Source organism: Haliaeetus leucocephalus, unplaced genomic scaffold, assembly GCF_000737465.1.
Source record: "Haliaeetus leucocephalus isolate CR32 unplaced genomic scaffold, Haliaeetus_leucocephalus-4.0 Scaffold668, whole genome shotgun sequence".
NCBI lineage: Eukaryota > Metazoa > Chordata > Aves > Accipitriformes > Accipitridae > Haliaeetus > Haliaeetus leucocephalus.
This window is the reverse complement of record NW_010973104.1, coordinates 1,748,071-1,765,686: the sequence shown is the minus strand read 5'-3', so window position 1 is coordinate 1,765,686 and position 17,616 is coordinate 1,748,071. Positions and strand designations below refer to the sequence as shown.

The window sequence follows — 17,616 nt, the reverse complement described above, 5'->3', positions numbered from 1 at the left end:
CCTGGGATGGACCAGGAGCATCAACAATGATTTTAGGGAAGCGGGAGACAGGTAAGAGTTAATCCTAGGGCAGAGCAGAGATGGATGCACAACCTCCTGCCCACTGCTCTGTGGTGTGAGCAGCAAAGAGGCCGCTTCCCATCTTCCTACCCTGCCGCTGTCCTGCCAGCTGTTCCCATTTCTGCCTAATTAGCCTCCAGATCAGCGTGCTTGGAGATCCTCAGCTGAAAGGCACTGGAGAAGGGCAAAGACTGATTATTCCGACTGCCTCCCTGCAAGCTTCCCAGGGGTCTGCCAGCTGGGAACCTGCCAGTCCCCCCGACACGGCTTGTTCGGCGAGAGCAGCAATTCTCCAGGTACAGGCAGTGCAGAGGAATGCAGGGAGGCGAGCGCCTCGCTCCATCTCTGATCTCTGGAAATGAGGGATTGTCATGCCAGGAGAGCAGCTGACAGCAAGGGATTCCTCCTGGAGTTTGGGAAAAAAAAAAAAAAACAACCAACAACAAAACAACTTAAAGGCTCCCAAAAGAGCAGGTGTCAAGCCCCGGCAGGAGCAGAGCATCAGCAGTGTCACAGCAGGGCCGGTCCTGAGCCGGGCTGGGGGCACGGCCACAGGCCAGGATCCGTGCTGTGGCAGAGGAGTGGGACCGATCACAACGCTTTTCCAGGGACCATCCAGGATGGACCATCAACGGAGACCCTCTGGATCTGAGGGAGCTCTGCTGGCTGTCCCCTGCCATCCTGCCCCATCCACGGGCAGCACGGGGGGGTGACCGTCCCCAGGCGGGGAGCCACACGGGTCTCTTCTGTGTCCCTGCGGGTCAGTGTCTCCTGGAAAAGTGGCTGCGAGACATCCCTGCTCTCCAGCCTGGCTCTCTGAGGAGTGCTGGGCTGGGCTCTGCGTCAAGCCAAGACTTTGCAAAATCTGGAGTGGTTCATTAGCAGCAAAATGTCTAATTAATATTAGAAAGTGCTCAAACCACATTCTGCTGCTGGCAAGGAAGAGCCCACCAGCATCCCCCACACTGCTGTGGCCCTGGAGACCCAGCTTGCCTCTCTGGGCTCCTCTCCTTCACATTTTTCCACAGGCACTTCTGAAACCTGGAAAAGCCACTCCAGCAGCCAAGAAACTGTTCAGACGAGCAGCTCCAGCCTGCTGGGTCAGCAAGCACTTTCCACCAGGAGCAAATCACTTAGCTGGTACCGTGGGAGCCCAGCCTTGCCTGAGAGCACCATTTACCGGGGCGAAGGCTGTGCCCCACGCAGGGGGATGGTTTGCAGCGTTCGATCAAGACTCTGGAGGTCCCAATGAGAGCATTAGCTGCCACCGTAGCAGGAGGGTAAAATAATCCACTTTTTGCTTCTCAACAAAACAGATTCCCTTTCAAAGGGATGTTTTGCTGTTTCTCGGTATTTTCTGCTGTGAGGCACTTGGTCTGCAAAAGCACCGTGTAATTGTGAATGGGAGGTGGCAGGGATGTTCGCAGACCCTTCTGCCGTGCTGTGCCCTGGGGAGACAGAGTCCTGAGTGTCCCCGCTCTCCTGTCCTCCAGGGACCACGTCCTCAAGCTGGACTAGGTGTGATAATACACAAAGCAGGGCTGAGGCTTTCTCTTCTGACACCACAGCTGTGCATGATGCTTCTCCTAATGCCTCCTGTGTGCTTCCAGCAAAGCGTTCGTACACTGCCTGCTTCTATCTTCATCTTTTGCAAGTACCCTTGTGAAGGTTGGACCTGGCCTGAGCCCAGGCTCTCCTCTCCACGCTGCCAGTGCCTGAGGGGGACCAAGGGAAAGGTTGTGTTTGAGGCTAGACTCAAGTCCAGGGCACTGGCATCCCTTTCCTGCTGCTTTTCCCCACTGCTGACATGCACGAATGCTGCTGTGCCAAGCATTACTAGTGCTGGATCTGCCCAGCTTCAATCCTGCCCAGCAATGCAGCCAGGGAGGTCCTGAGCGAGTCTTTCATATCGCAGCTGCAAACAGCAAAATCCACTCTGATGCTCCCGGGCCAGGCTGCGTTCGTGACATTGGTAGACTGCGTGGCTTTGGTTTGCAAACTTTGCAGCACGCGTCCTCGGGTGTCCTGCCTCCCATCTGCTGGGACGGCATGGCGAGACGCTTGGGAAACACCTGGCACATCCCTTCTGGGGAGCTTTGAACACAAAGGAATAGGTGTATAAATAATGTGGGGATGGTGAAAAACCTCCCAGAAGCCGGGAAAGGCTGTGTGACAATTTGCAAGTCAGCGTGGTGCCGCGTCGCTCTCGTGTCGTCTCGGCGTGCCGGTTTTCGGCTCACAGAGCCGCAGCTGAAGCTCATGTCGCAGTGCAACCGGCACTGTCATTGCCGCCAAGTTGGCGACACGTGTTACCAAACAATCTTTCATCTCACCGTTCTTCCAGGCATCCGAGTAACATCTGTCCCTGGTGAGCAGGGATGTCATGTCAGCAGCGGCTGCGCCGAGGGTGGGCTCCTCCTGGGGTGCAGCTCCCGTGTGCCAACCTCTCCTCAGCACCCCTTTGCAGGGCTGAGGTCTTCACTTGATGAAGCCCGGTGGGTTAGACCCATTATGAGGGCAACACTGTCACCATTCGTTGGGTTTTTCCAGCAGATCCTAAGACAGTCTGCATCTAGACTGGGCCGAAGTCACCATTCTTCATCATTTACCTGAAAAGTCTCATTTTTTCCTGCATACTTCTGCTATCTCAGAGCTTCTCCAAGCAGCTCAGCATTTCATTTCTCCAGCCAAAGTGTTCTTTTGGTCAATAGTTTGTTCAAATGTTTGCTCATGACACCTTTGATGTAGAAACATTACCGTGTTTGCCAGGAACAAGCTGACCCATGGGCGAGGGTGTCGGCACAGGAGCTCCAGGGCAGGTTTGCTCCTGGAGCTCTGCTCTTGGGAGCAAAGAGGCTCTTGTTCAGCACGTCCTGGGAAAGCAGCTCAGGCACCACATTAGTCGCTGGGAGATCTTGCCGCTCAGTGAAGGAGGGGCACAAACTGAAGCCGTAGTGGCAGAATCACAAGGGCTCTTTCATCTTTGCAACAAGTATTTTGCAACTTGAAGGACCTCATTGCAGAAATCTCTAGGGTTTGAGTTTGGAAATAGGGTTTCTGTTGCAGCGTGTCTGTGTCTTGGAGTTCATTTGGGCAAGGCATGCATCTACAGTCCAGTGGCCATTGCCAAGTAACTATCTGTAGACAACCCTTCCCTCTAAATAGGTCTTACCCAAAAGCCTCATTTTTAAGACAAAGGTAGCCTGGAAATGGTCTTTTATGCCTTTCACTTAGTGGTGTGGTTCATGCCAGCCTGTTGTCTCCAAGGGCTGAGCTATGGGTCAGCACGGCATGGTGCTGGCTGAGCCAGCAGGACGATGGAGATGGCCACAGCTTGCTTTAAGGTGCTGAACAGGCAGCCCTCGGCAGCTTGATGGGGAGGCCTGGCCTGGCCACATTCCCCCCCGTCGCTGCTCAGAGCTGTGCTGCTTGAGCCAGACTGCTGCCTGTTATATACACACACACACACATTATATATATAAAAAAAGCAGGCCAGGTTGAATGAGGCTTTGGGCAACCTGGTCTAGTGGAAGGTGTCCCTGCCCATGGCAGGGGAGTTGGAACTAGGTGATCTTTAAGGTCCCTTCCAACCCAAACCGTTCTGTGATTCTACATATATAGATATACAGAATTGTCTAAAACTCTGGCAAAGTGCAGCCCACCCCCAGCTCAACCGGCGCAGGAGCCTGTTCAGTATGCAGCTCAGCAGAGCCTTTAACATTTCGCAGAACAGATGCCCACTGAGCGTCTTGAAACAAATCCAAAGGTAGCGGTGACGGCTGCTGTCAGGGAAACAATAATCCCATGGCCTCGCCAGCATCAGCTGCGCCGCAGCACCGGAGCTGAGCCACGTGCGACGGAGGCTTCTGCCGCTGGCTGCTTTGTCTGATGAAAGGAGCTCGGTTGGAGGTGGCCCGGGCAAGCAGAGGCGGAGATGTGGTGTCAGAGACTGTAATCTTCTCATCAGCCAAAATCCCCTTCCCTGCACAGCTGGCTGCGAGGAAGGAAATACCGTTTCTGGCTCCGTGCTGCGGGAAGCATCTGAGCACGGGCACGGCTGTCCTGACCCTGCTGTTGCGTGCTGCTGGGGTGATTCCTGTGCTGAAGGGAGGAGGAAGGGAAAGGCTTTGGGAACAAGGATGGAGAAGTGATGGGGTGCTATTGGGGCTCACCATTCCCAAGCTGAGATTGTCTCACTGCTGCTAGCTCACGTCAGTCCTCCTGAAACCAGAGTAGGAGCGGGCAGCTTCAGAGGCAGAATGGGCACGAGGCTGGCGTAGCAGGAGGACGAGGCGTATCTCCAGGCTGGCTGGGCTCCTCTCCGGCCACAGCAGCCCTGGGGCTCCCAGCCAGGCTGGACACGTGGGATGTCTGGCCTGAGGTGTCTAAAAGGCTTGCACAGGGAGGAGAGACAGTCAGGCGATAGTAAGGGCAGTTGTCCCTGTTTCATACAAGATGAGGTGGTGGTTTGGGAGCAGAATCACGCAGGTGTTGAACCCACTGTTTGCTGAACCGCTTCCACTGTGTCCCTTCTGTCCCCACACTGATACACTGGGTGCTCCCTGGGAGCAGCCGGGAGCCATGCGCACAGCCAACTGGAAAGGAGGGTCAGCAAAAAAGTGGTTTGGAAGGTGATGTCATCTCATGGGCGGCAGAGCTCTGTTCCCCACCAAGAAATCCCCCCCCCCCATCGCCCCTTTTGCCCCTGCCTGCCAGGGAGGAGGTCCCCACACTGGGAAAGCATTCAGGGGCTGCTGGGTGAGGAGCACCATGGTCTGCAGCCCGCTGGAGGTGGCTGCCTGCATCACGGAGCAGAAAAAGCCTAGGCAGCCGGCGGGGATGGAGCATGACACCGGCGGCAGCACTGTCTGCAGGGACTGGGTGGGCTTATGCACCACTGGACACAGGGACCCGCATAGGGAGCCCCGGGGAGATGGGCACAACCCTCACCACGGGCCCTCCGTGCAGGGCCAGGTTTGGAAATGATGCTCTTAGCACTGTTTAACGGCAGCATGCGGGGGAGAGCCATTAAGCAAACGACAGCATCCTTTTAACTAGTCTCCCTGGCCCAGGAAATCCCCGCTGGCCTGGGAGGCAGCGAGCACTTCGCTGTGCTGGATGTGCCGGTGCACACGCCGTCTTGATGTGCTCGGCTGGTAGCAGATGGCACAGGGCAGAGGGTAATGTGGCTGTCCTCGGTGGACGGCGGTCCCCCGGAGCGTGCTCTGTCCTGTCAGCACGGGAAGTGACAGCAAGACCCTGATGCTCGGCTTATGGGAGAGAGGAGACGGGAAGAAAGAGACAGGGGGAAATTACAGAGCTTGTCCCAGAAGCTCACAATAATCGCAATAATAATGCTGTCCGCCCGCCACGCCGTGCCGCTGACAGGGCTGGAGGGATCCATGTGAGAAGCAGCGACGGCATTTGTGGGGAGCACAGGGATGGAAGGTGAGCGGCGAGGAGGGGGTGTCCCCTGCCTCTCCATCCCCAACCTGAAATGACCCTTCCTCCCGGCCCTGGCTGCGTGGGGAACATCCGGGAGGGTGACAGCTAGGGGAGCGCGTCTCCAAAAAGCACATTTCGCAGTTGGCAGTGGCACTTCTCTGAGTGTGAGTGCACATCTCCATGGGCAGGAGTGAGCAGACCCTGCCAGAGCCGGGAAGGCAGGGGATGGCCGTGCAGGGATGCTGGGGATGGCCAGGCACGGGTGATGGCCAGGCACGGGTGATGGCCACGCAGGGATGCTGGTGATGGCCAATGGAGGGACGCTGGTGATGGCCATGCAGGGACGCTGGTGATGGCCGTGCAGGGATGCTGGTGATGGCCGTGCAGGGATGCTGGCAATGGCCATGCAGGGATGCTGGCAATGGCCATGCAGGGATGCTCAGGCGGGCTAGCCCTCAGCCAGCCTGGTTCCAGCTGCCACCCAGCTGAGCCAGCCGGGCACAGTGCCCAGCCTAACAAGCCTGCTCCAGCACAGCACCCACATCGCCTCAGCATGGCTTGCGGGGCCGGGCTGGATACTCCACACAGTCCTGGGAGCTCAGGCTGCTGCCAGCTCAGGTATTTTGTTATAGTACAGACATGCCCTGAAATCCTGCTGCTGCAAGCGAAGCGCCGAGGCTTCCCTCGCTGGAAGTGGGATGCCGAGGTCAGGCAACGCTGGGGCTTGCGTGTGCCGCTCTGCCCCGTGCCCCGTGTATTGGGGGACGCGAGCGGGCAGAGACGAGACTGCAGTGACAGGCTCTGCCCTGGCAGTTTGCTTTGCAAACAGGCTTCAGACAAATCAGCCGTGGCTGACACCACCCCAACAGACTCAAGGGCACGCAGGGATGTAAATTCAGTCCTTGCTCATTGTAAGGAGAGATAAGGGGAGCGAGTCGTCCGGCAGGCATGGAGCTTTTCAGCTTTCACATTGGGAGACCTTGGTGCAGAGAAATCTCCTGCCCCCACCTAGGTCTGTCTCATGGACCCAACCGTCCCCGGACCTGTCCCTGGGACCGTTCTCCCCATCGCAGAGCAGGGGAAAATACAACTGTGGTAGCTTTTGTGTGTTTAAATCGTGAAGAACAACATGGGAACTGTGTGTCATTGAACCAGGTCTGAATTCCCTCTCCTCTCCCTGTCTTCTCTGTATGAATAAGCAGCTCCTGATCTCCCTGCCGAAAGCTCGTGGCTCTCCAGTCCCCCAGTGCCACGTTTTAATTAATGTTCACTCTCTGGACCTGTGTCAGTCACACATGCCACAGTGATACCAGGCGCAGAAGGTAGTTTATCACAGCAGTCATGAATTCCTTTCAACCCCGAGCAGCCAAACACCCAGAGACCCCGAGTTTAAAACTCTCCCACAACTTTAAAATATTCCAGACAGCCTTCAACATCCAGGAGAGAGCCAAGAGCCAGGCAGGCAAATACAGGAACAATTAATCATTCCCTGGCTGAACTGAGCAAGATGAGCTGCTCAGGATTTTGGCATGTGCCAGCTGAGCAGGGACACAGCTCTTTTGGGGAGCAGCCCAAATTTCAGAACTGATTCTGATATTTCATTGCTCTGACACCGTAAATCTCTGGGCATTCACTGCCTTCGCACACACCACGTGCAAACTCCGCAGTGAGCTGGAAACGGGGTTTTGTAAAGCTGCATAGCTGGTGGACATGTCTTATGGTACCTGGGCTGTGGAGCGTGCCAGGAGCACTGCAAAACGGCACTGGGGGGGGGGGCAGAAAGACCACTGGAAAGGAGGGCAACGAGGCAGAGATGGGGTTCAGCAACGTGGATGGTGGGGTGTGCTCATCTCTGCTGGGGTGACACTGTGAGTCCCCCGGAGGAGAGAGGACCTCATCTCTGAAGGAGAGGACTGGGGTCCCCGTGGTCCCTAGCAGTGGGGAGGTTCTTCCCTAGGCCACCCAACAAAGTCCCCAGGTCTTGACACTACCAGAGCCCTCAGAGCATACTTGGCATGCTTCTTGCACAGCTTTCCCCCAAACCAGAGTTTTAGCAGGTCCTCCTGGCTCAGCGGGCTCCCAGCCGCAGGGACGCTGGGGTCCAGGACCCCAGGCTGTCCTCGTTCCCCAGATTTGGGACACACGCCTGGATGGAGGACAAGGCAAGCAAGCGTGGGAACTCCTGCAGCCCCAGCGGTGCCGGTTCACCCCGCTTTGTTGGAAGCTGCTTTTTCCCACTGCCAATCTCTGTGTCATCTCCGCGTTTGAGCTTTCCAGCCGGCAGTGAAATGAGGTCTGCGAGCGAAGCCGCAGCGGGGAGCGGGCTGGGTGTGTGGACACAATGGCAGCGCGTATCATTAAGGAGAGGATGGAGGCTGACACACAGGGGGGAGAGCTAAGGGCCCCCCTGGTGCTGCCATCAAGGCTCTGAAATGGAAATGCGAGGTCCTCAGCCCCCCCTCGCCCACCGGTTGGCAAAGGCTCTATTAGCAGGATGTGAGTAATCATCTTAAGTAGCTATCAAAGTGCACCAGCTTGTTAAGCATTTAGCCAGGTTGTGCTGACATGACCTCTCTCCTCAATCTTCCCAGCCTCAGCGCGAGCGGCTAATTACCAGATCACACCTGCCACACGCCTTCTCCCCCTGCAGAAAGGACAGGTCGGATCCAACGTGTTGCTTGGGACAGTCTCATCTTCCTGACATCATCCCCCATCTTTTTTTATTAGTAGTAGCCATGCAGGAGTGGGGGAAAGCCCCCCACCAGGAGCAGTGGTGTTGCCAGCTGGAAGTCCCCGGAGCCAAGGCTGCTCCCAGGGATGGCACAGGGGCTGGTGGCTGCGGTCAGGGCACGCATACGGTGCTGGAGCTGCTAGGAAAGACCCGCCGTGGCTTTTGCAGGCTGCTGGAGGCAGACGTCTCATCACTGGAATGGGTGAGCGAGTGGGAGGAAGAAGAGGCTGGGGACTACGCGATGGGGGCTGAGCAGCCCTGGTGATGGCAGAGGTCCAGGAGGAGTCATGTCCTACCGGGGTGGGACAACTGAGGTCTTTGTGACTGGTGATTGCCAGGAATTCGAGGAAGGGGCTGAGCTGGAACCTGCTTGTCTTGTGGTCCATGTCGAGAGTGCGCCGGGGAACATGTCCACCTGCAGCAATGGCTCCTATTTTCATTGCTTCCATATTAAAGGACTTCTGGATCCATAGCCTTATTCTTCCCTTTCCCTCCACAGAAAAGCAATGGCTGTCTCCTCTCGGCATGGCCCCAGGAGCAGGCTGTCACGTGGAGAAGGCTGACACGCCATCCCCGGGGTCTCTGCAGAGATGCTCATGACCATCATGCTGAGCGTGGCTCTCCCCACGTGCCAGTTCAGGGAGCCGGGCTCAGCGCCTGCCCTGGGCATCGCCCAAGCATCACATCCACGCGGCAGGAAAGGCAGAGGAGAAGCAAGGGGACAGCCTCTGATGGAGCCCGCTTTGCTTTTCAGGAGACACGGCAGCATACAAAGACGGCGTTTACTGGATCAAGGGCCGCACCTCGGTGGACATCATCAAAAACGGGGGTTTCAAAATCAGTGCTTTGGAGGTGGAGCGTCATCTGCTCGCGCACCCGCACATCACAGGTACGCTGCTCTTCCCTGGTCCCCGTGCCGTGCCGAGAAGGGACGGACGGTGCGTGGGAGCCTGGCTCGAGCGACAGCCGTGGCTCAGCGGGTGCAGACGGGAGGCTGCCCGAGGGCTCTTGCCTGGAGGCTCTTTCCCAGCCTTCCCATTAGCGAGGCTGGGTCCGAGTAAAGAGCAGGCTGCGTTTAAAGCCCACTGTTACTTGTCTCCTGGGGCTGAAGCTGTGAAGCCTGTGGTGGGGTGCCAAGTCAGCAGCAGCTCTCATCTGATTTTGGAAATGAGACTATAATTAAATCTGTCCTGCCCTTGTGCATGACCCTGTACGAGGGGATGGAAGCAGTGCCCCCGGCTCCACACCACTCCGTACATCATATTCCTCCCTGTTGACTCTAAATCACTCAAACCATGGGGCTTCCTGCCTTTTCCTTGGTGAAAAGTTCTGTTCCTGGAAATCGTGTCAGCACAAAAGTCCTGGTCTTTTCCTATACTACCATCCCACAGCATCCTCCTCTACACGCTGCTCTTCCCTGCCCACCACTGCTGCTGGCACCTACCAGCGGTGCTGAACCCCTCTTCTACCCCACCCCAACCCCAGAAATCACTCAGATTTCTTCAGGCAGAGGAGTCCTCTGCTCTCTCTGCAGATGTAGCTGTGATCGGGCCTCCGGACATGGTCTGGGGCCAGCGGGTCAGTGCCGTCGTGCAGCTGCGCAAGGGTAAGATGCTCTCCGTGAAGGACCTGAAGGACTGGGCCAGGTAAGATGCCACGGGGCAGTGCACGGTGAGCGGCACGGCACGGGGAAAGCAGGCTCAAAGCCTGCAGCATCCTCATTAGGGACACGTCAGGGAGGGGGTGACTGGCAGCAACGTAGCACCTCAGGCTCTGGGGATGGAGAAAAGACCACAGCTCCAACCAGGAGGTCACCGAGCACGCGAGACAATGGAAGTAAATGGGTCTCTCACCCAAAAAATGCCTTTGATAAATGACCTGCACGGTACGGCCGTGTGGCTCTTGCCCCGCAGCCCAGCCACCGGCAGAAAGCACAGAGCAAGCACCAGAGCAGGGGAAGCTTCATGTTTTCTCAGCAGCAAGAATATTTGCTCAGCTTTTCCCTGGCGCTGCTGCAATCGCTCCTTGCTTGCCTTCCTACCTGCTGGAGGCTGGCCCAGCCCAGTCCCCAGTTAATCCCAGAGACCTTTCCCATGGGGTTTGGAGAGGGGGGAGACCCCAGAGCTCACGGACCTTGCTTGGAGTCATCGCAGTACCAATGAGCATGGCACAAAGCAGCTGCCTGCCATCCTGCAAGGTTTCGGCATGAAAACCTGCACCTCCTCGCTCAAATCGGTCAGAGAGCGGCCGAGGTTTCAGGCATCAGCCATGGGAGCGTAAGCAGGCAAGAGCCAGGAGGCAGAATCGCTGGGTTTATCGCTAATATTCCATTAGCAAAATATTTAATAGCAGATTCTTTCTTTTCCTGGCAACTCCCTCCTTCAGGCTGCGGATATTTTTGGCAAGGCTGGCGCTATTTTGTAAGCGGCAGGAGCACTTGTTTCATCAGGGGCTGCGCAGCAGCCAATTAAAGATTTCCCCTGGATTTGCAAAAATCACAGTTGGGGGACTGCGATTTAGCAAATGCAAGGAAGATGCTAGCTGGCCGGCTGCTGCTCTGATTAAACAGTTACGTAGTGGGGGAAGAGAAGCAAAGAAACCAAACCCACAGGGGTGGCTGCTGGGGCAGAGGGGCCAAGACCCTGCCAGGGTGTCCCTCCTGCTGCCACCTCTGCGCTGTGCACCCACGTTAACCCTCTGGTTGCTGGTCATCTGGGACTCCTGCTCCTCCCAGGGCAGCTCCACGGCCACCAGCAGCTTTTGCTTGTTTTTACTGATGCCCTCTCTTGCAAGCTGAGATGCCCTTTCTCAGCCAGGCTCAGCCTGTCCTGGTCGATACGGGGTCTGGTGATCTGGGCTTCTCCATCCCAGGACCCTCCCTGGCCTCAGCACAGGGCAGGAGCGATGGAGAGCAGGGAAGGGAGACCTTCACCGTGCGGTGTGATGGCTGCTCATCCCTAAGCCTCCTGGCAGGGATGTTGGTGACCCCAGCAGATCCCTTCGTCCGCCCCACACGGCTGCGCTTTGCGTGTCACCCGGGCGTTGCTCTGGGGTCCCTGTTGCAGGGCAGGGGGCTGCGCTCGGCCCCCCCCCATGCTCCCCTGCCTGCCCTCCTCCCAGGGTGTTCCCCCTTCTCCCTGCACATCTCTTCCCATCGCCGTCCCCAGCTCCGTGAGCACACACGATGCTGTTCTGCCCGTGCAGAGCAAGGGCAGGCGCCCTTGAAACAAAAGCCCACGGAGGGGTCAGCTGCCCACCCGGGCTCCTCCGGGGCTGCTGCTCCCTGCCCAGCGCTTGCTCTGGGCATCGCTCCGACTCCCCCCCCCGCCTGCCTCTCCCTCTCACCCTGTCTCTCCCCTTTATTTTTTATGTCACTTACATTCGTTTGGCCCTTTTTCTCGCACTCCCTGGCAGGAGACACATGTCCCTCTTCAGAGTGATTCATTTTGCGGCTTTCGCCTCCAATCGTGCTTCCCGGCGACAGGCGCCATCCCGAGTTAGAGGCATCCATATGGCAGGGGGTGCTGGTGGCGGGTGGGGAGGGGGAGGAGGAGGAGGGCCAGGGGATGGTTGAAGGGCTCAGCAGACTTGGCATCTCGCATTAGAGTCAGTGCCAGGACGCTGCCGGAGCTGGGCACGGCCCCAGGTTGGTGACACACAGGCAGCAGAAGGCAGGAGAGCCCCCCCTCCGCGCTCTGCAAAGGGCACGAGGTCGATGCTCGGTGCTCAGACTCCCTCCCGCAGCGGGAAGAGCCCCCGTGGGCCGGAGCGCATGGCTGCGAGTCCCTGCCAAGTCACTCCTATCTCTAGTCCATGAGCAGCCCCAAACGCAGCTAGCGATGAGCCAGGTCCAGGGCGCAACCAGGGAGCACAGGCAGGAGCAAAACGGGGCCAGAGATGAGCTAGATGAGGCCAAAGTCCTCCCAGGAGAGAGGGGCAAGGACAGGGCTGGAGGCAAGCTCCGCACCTCCGAGCTGTCCCTCCACGGATGAGCTGCTGGCGGCACAGCTCCCTGCAGAGACAGGCTGGGAGCAGGCACCCCACAGCACAGCTCAGGATGGGGCTGGGGTCCAGGGCTGAGCCTAAATGGGCTCCTGGGGCATGGGGGGGGACGGGACAGGTATTGCTGCTCAGGGCTGTGGGTGCTCCCAGGACAGCTCAGCCTGTTAGAGGGGCTGCTCTCCAGCCCCCCTCTTCTGCAGCACAGAAATGCGTGACCAGTGAACGGTGCGACCACTCAGCCCCGCAGCTCTCCCGGGGTCTGCGCTGAGCCCTTAGGAGAGAGCCAGGGCATGGCCAACATTCGGCCAAAGCCACTCGCTCGCAACCAAATCCCTGCTGCCTGGAGAGCCGTGGCTGGGGCGGCTCGGTTGTACCTCACGTCAGGCTGCAGGACGCAGGGTCCTGGAGCAGATCCCCTCCAGATCTGGTGGTGTTTGTGAGGTCTCAAGATGGGCTCTGTGGGATGGAGGGGCTGGAAGCGCTGGTCTATCAGCCGTAATGGACTGTGCTCCTGCGATGCAGGGAGACCATGGCACCGTACACCATCCCGACCGAGCTGATCGTGGTGGAGGAGATCCCACGCAATCAGATGGGAAAAGTCAACAAGAAGGAGCTTCTGCAGCGCTTTTACTCAGCCTAGAGCATGGCTTCAGGCCAGGACCAGGGAGCCCAGGGCGTGTTTGGTCCTCCACCGCATCTGTTCTCCCTCTACAACACCACTGACGAGGTACCTGCAGTGATCAGCAGTGGCAAGTCTGGGCTCACTACAGTCTGGTCCATGAATAAAGTCCAGAAAAAGCAGGATTCATCCGGTGTGATCTCCTCTTTGGCTGAACTGAGCTGGACCTGCAGGGCCACCTTCCTTCTGCAGGAGCCATTCGCAGGAGGCTCAGGGCAGCCCCGGGTCTCAAAGCGAAGTGTGGGGTGAAAGCTGGAGGGTCCCGGGCCAGAACGGCCCACCGGGCAGCAGGTACACGCTGGCCAGAGTTGCTCTATTTAGCCCCATGTAGGGAGTGGGAGGCAGGTGAAAAGCCGCCACCACAAACACCTCCGCATCCACCCCAAGCTGGTCCCAGCAGCAGCTGCTCGGGATCAGACAAGCCCCACTGGCCCTCGGTGGGTCTCAGCCCCGTGATGCCAACCCACCGGAGCCGCTCCGTCCAGGTGGGAAGGGCTGGCCGGGCAGCCTGGCTCCCTCGCCTTGCCTTCGTCTGCCTCTCTGGATGCTCGTTCCCATTATAGCTCTGCCTCAGGCCACGTGCAACTCATCGCCAGATGAAATTACTCTGTAGATTAAACTCCTGTCTTCAGCCAGCTGCGGCGATGCCTGGTAATTTTGCATCCTCTCTGCCCTTTCCCACGGACTCAGTGACTTTCCCCATAGTTCGGTTTATAGAGAGGGAGAGCCCCAGAGAGCGAGTGGATCCCCTCACCAGTGGGATCCTGCTCTCCATGGGATGCCCCATAACCTGCTGTGAATCGGTTCCATCCACCTCCCTCCTCCACCAAGCGCCACCTCCCATTTCCCTGCAGAAGTGAAGAATAAATAAAAATCACAAATAAATACCAGCGGAGCTTACCAACCCAGTGCAATTCCCCCACCCAGGTGCTCCCACGCCAGCCGGGCCTCGGCACGGAGCCATGGCAGGGGTGCTGGCACCACCGGGACAGAGCCCTGCCGCGATAACGGAGGGGGAAAGACGAGGAGAGGAAGGGGCAGGGATGGCTGCCAGGGGCTTGCAGTGACCTCAGTGTGATGGGAGAGCCATGAAGCCTTGAATAATGTGCAGCGAGCCCAGGGAGATGCGGAGGAATGGTGTGGCCAGGCAGGAGCTGGGCTCAGTTTTTGGCCGTGGCCGCGGCGTGGCGAGAGGTGTGAGCCGCGGTGGGCACAAGGTCCGGCGTGGGGTGGGAGGAGAGCTGAGCAGGGTGTTGGAGGCACCGGGGAGCAGATGCAGCGTGAATTATACTGCATATGCACGCCTGTGCCTTTGTGTGTGTGTGTGCGCACGCTGACACCGGTGCCCATGTCTGAAGGTCATCGATTTCCTGGAGGACAGGCGGTATTGATAAACCTTACCTTTATAAACGGATTTTTGTCCCTGTTTGACTTCATGCATGAGCTGCCGGCCACGCAGCAGTGGGCGATGGGGATGGATAATGCCACAGAGGGAGAGGATAGCGGTCATGCCCTGCAGCTCCCTGACCAGTGAGGTCCATCCCAGTGTGGGAACAGTGCACTGGGAAGGCAGTGGGATGCTGGTCCGGTCCTGCCTGGTGCCAAGGGGGTGACAGGGAGCCCCAGATTTCCCTGCCAGCCGATGGGACCCTGGGAGCACCAGGGAGGGCAAGAGGAATCGGGAGCACAAGTAATTACATCAAATACCTTTGTTAGGGTCAGTGGAGCCCCGAACATTTGGGGGGACAATTAGTGAAGGTGGAGAGGACATGGAGGGGACAGCTGGCAGACACGTGGCACTGGGCAGAGGGAGCAGGGATGGGACTGGGACAAGAGAGGGGATGGGAAATAGGGGAAGGGGGTATGGATGGGGACAGGCTTCCTCCGCTGCAGCCCCTCCATCCCACCTCACCCTCCCCACACGGACAGGTCCAGCCATGCACCCGCTCTGACCATCCCTGCACCCTGCCCATGGCAGCATCTCCCAGGGCAGTGCCAGCACCTGGATTTCGGTACTTCAGGCTCAGAAGGCGTTGGGACGGGGCTCCCCAGGGACACACAGAGCTCACGCAGCCACTTCTCACCATCCCGCACCCGGCGGGCACAACGCTCTGGCACACAGATGCACCAGCACGGCGCCCGGCTTGCCCCCTCGCCGCGGCGTGCAGAGCCGAGCACCAGCGGCTCTCACTGGTCTGCAGGAGGGACCGAGCCGATCCTTTGTTAAAACATCAACGATGCAGTAAATTTTTTAACTTACCAAATAGATCAATATCAAATTATCATGTCTCACATTCATAACTCTTAAGCAAGCAACAATGGAGAGAGACAAGGTCACTGGAGAATAAATAGCAGCAAAAGCTCTTAATGATCTATCATTCTCGACAACCTCAGGCACCCAGCACCAGCCCGGTGACAAGATCATTAATAAAACTCTGCAGGAACGCTATCGATCGCTTTGATGGATGATCACAGGTAGCAAATACTGTAAAACACCTGGTTGTCACACACTAAAATGAGTAGTTTGACTCACACCTCGGCGCGGGGACCCGGCTGCGACTCTGACGGCTTTCCTCCTCGGTGGTGGTTTTCGCAGGGAGGGTGGTCAGCGGCGCAGCCTTGGGGTGCCCGTGGCCGCGGCTGCAGCCCCCAGTTTGGTGCTGCCATCCATGCCCCAAGCCTCCCACCTCTGCTCCCCCACCACTATTCATCCCTATAGATAGGACCTGTTAATTAAAAGCCTTGTTAAAGCACCTGGTTATGGTGCTCCAGAGCCCAGGCTGGGAGCTGAGCCGGCTGAAGATGGGTTTTGCTGACCCAGTGCCACTGGATGAACCTGGAGACCTGCTCCATTCCCTTACCGCTGGATGCAGCCCTGGCCACCAGCACAGCCCGGACCTCAGGGGTGGAGGGGTGTCCCCAAGGCCATGGGCTCTGCTCCCCCCACACTGCATCCATCAGGGGCGTGGGGGGGGGCTGTGTGCATCCCCCCCCCGCCCCGGCTCCAGGCACTTCGCTTGCAAGCCACGTCCGCATTGACGGTCTGATCATATGTACACAACCATTCAATTACCCCGTAATGGCTACAGGCTATTAAGCCATCAATCTCCTTCATTAAGGCCTGCCAGGCCCGTCCCCAGCATCGCGCAATAAAACCATTAAAACAACAACAACAACCCAAAGTAGCATCTTTAATGCGGCGGCCGTAACACCGGCCCCAGTGCCGATGCCGCCGTCCTGTAGCATCTCCCGCCTCGCTGCAGTGTCCCCCTGCCCGCAGCCCACCCAGGGACCTTCTCGCCCTGAGCAAGGTATCGCCTTGCTGGGGTGTCCCCAGGGAGCTGGGGGCTGCCTACACCTCTGTGCCCCCCCCCCAGCTGCTCCCAGCAGCTCGCCCCTGTCCTGGGCTCGGCGGGCGGCTCGGCACGCCGGGACCTGCTCTCATGCTTTATGGCTGACATTATCTTTTATTGCCATATAAAAACCGAAGCTCCAGTGGCTTTATGGCTGCTGCGCCGGCGTTTGGCACCTCACTGCTCGGCTCTGCGCTCCTGGCTGCTCACTCTCCCGGTCACTGGGCATGGCGGGGACAGGGCACTGCCCAGACCCCCCAGTGCCTGCACTGGGGCCACGACTGCTCCCACTGCACCCTCATTAGGGATGTGACTGGTCCCAACACCTGCAGCTCTCATACTGGCTTCGGGAGATCAGAGGATGTTGGCTGGGAGGGGGGGACCTGGCCCCTCTAAAATAGGGTGACCCCTTCTCCGACCTGGCACGGCAAGGAGGGGGGTCGTAGGCCTGGGCTGGCACTGTTCGGACCCAGAATCTGTGGGACCCCACATCCCTGCACCCCAGTGGGAGCCCCTGTTTGCAGAAGGAGAGGGGCAGGGGGTGGCAGTGCAGGGCCAGAGGTCAGGGGGGGTGGGCGTCCTGCTGCCGTGCTGCAGCCAGAGCCGTGCCATGGGCACCAGGCAGCTCCCATGGCCGGCAGCACCGGCACCACGAGCCAGGACTGGCGCCTTGTCAGAGCCTGTCACGTCTGTGTCCCCCCCCGCGCCCCCCACGCCGTGGTGCCGGTGGCAGGGAACATCTGCTCGGCCGCCCCGCTGCCACGGCGCGTTAGGGTCAGGGGCAGCCGCCAGGACCCCCGGCCAGCGCCGCCCGGGCAGCTCCTCGCCGTGACATTGATGCAGGGTGACAGGGTGAGTGGGGCGGACGGATGGGATCGGACAGACAGACGGGCAAGTGAGCGCCGCTGCCCACGCCAGGGCCCAGCCGCGCCACAGGTCACCGGTGCCCGACGCTCACCCACTCGTGTCGTGGCTCCGTGTCCGTGGGGACACCGAGACCCCTGCCACCACCGCTCAGCTGCTGGGGATGGACAGAAGACGTCCTGCACCCCGTGTCCCGCATCCCGTGTCCCTTTTCCCACGCCTCGTGGCCTACCTCCCCCCACCGTGTCAGTGCCCCACGCCACGCACCCCCCTCCAAACGATGCCCCGCACCAAGATGGCACCAAGGGCACTTATTGCCAAGAAGGGGAGGGATGCTGGCCGGGCAGGGGTGCCCACGTCAGGGACGTGGTGATGCCACCAGTGTCACCGAAACGCCGCACCTTCCCTTGCCAGGCCCAGGGATCGCTTCCCCGGGAGGATGAGGAAGATCCCCGGCCCCCCCTTCACCCTGCCCGGGGAGG

The 17,616-nt window shown here is 58.8% G+C and overlaps 2 protein-coding genes across 5 annotated transcripts in view; both read left to right on the top strand.

The window, feature by feature from the left end:
• ACSF3 (acyl-CoA synthetase family member 3) overlaps positions 1–12,997 on the top strand; it is a 66,510-nt gene extending 53,513 nt beyond the window's left edge. For 2 of the 4 annotated variants that reach the window (XM_010579572.1, XM_010579571.1), the window contains 3 exons: positions 8,991–9,125; positions 9,771–9,882; positions 12,761–12,997. In XM_010579572.1, the coding sequence (XP_010577874.1) occupies positions 8,991–9,125; positions 9,771–9,882; positions 12,761–12,878 (365 nt within the window). In that variant the 3' untranslated portion in view covers positions 12,879–12,997. The remainder of the gene's footprint in view (positions 1–8,990; positions 9,126–9,770; positions 9,883–12,760) is intronic. The other 2 variants (XM_010579569.1, XM_010579570.1) reach the window with 1 other exon arrangement.
• A 3,903-nt stretch (positions 12,998–16,900) lies between these two features.
• The window catches only part of CDH15 (cadherin 15, type 1, M-cadherin (myotubule)), a 6,691-nt gene continuing 5,975 nt past the window's right edge, over positions 16,901–17,616 (top strand). Inside the window, 1 exon segment of the mRNA XM_010579704.1 lies at positions 16,901–17,122. Coding sequence (XP_010578006.1) covers positions 16,901–17,122 — 222 coding nt within the window.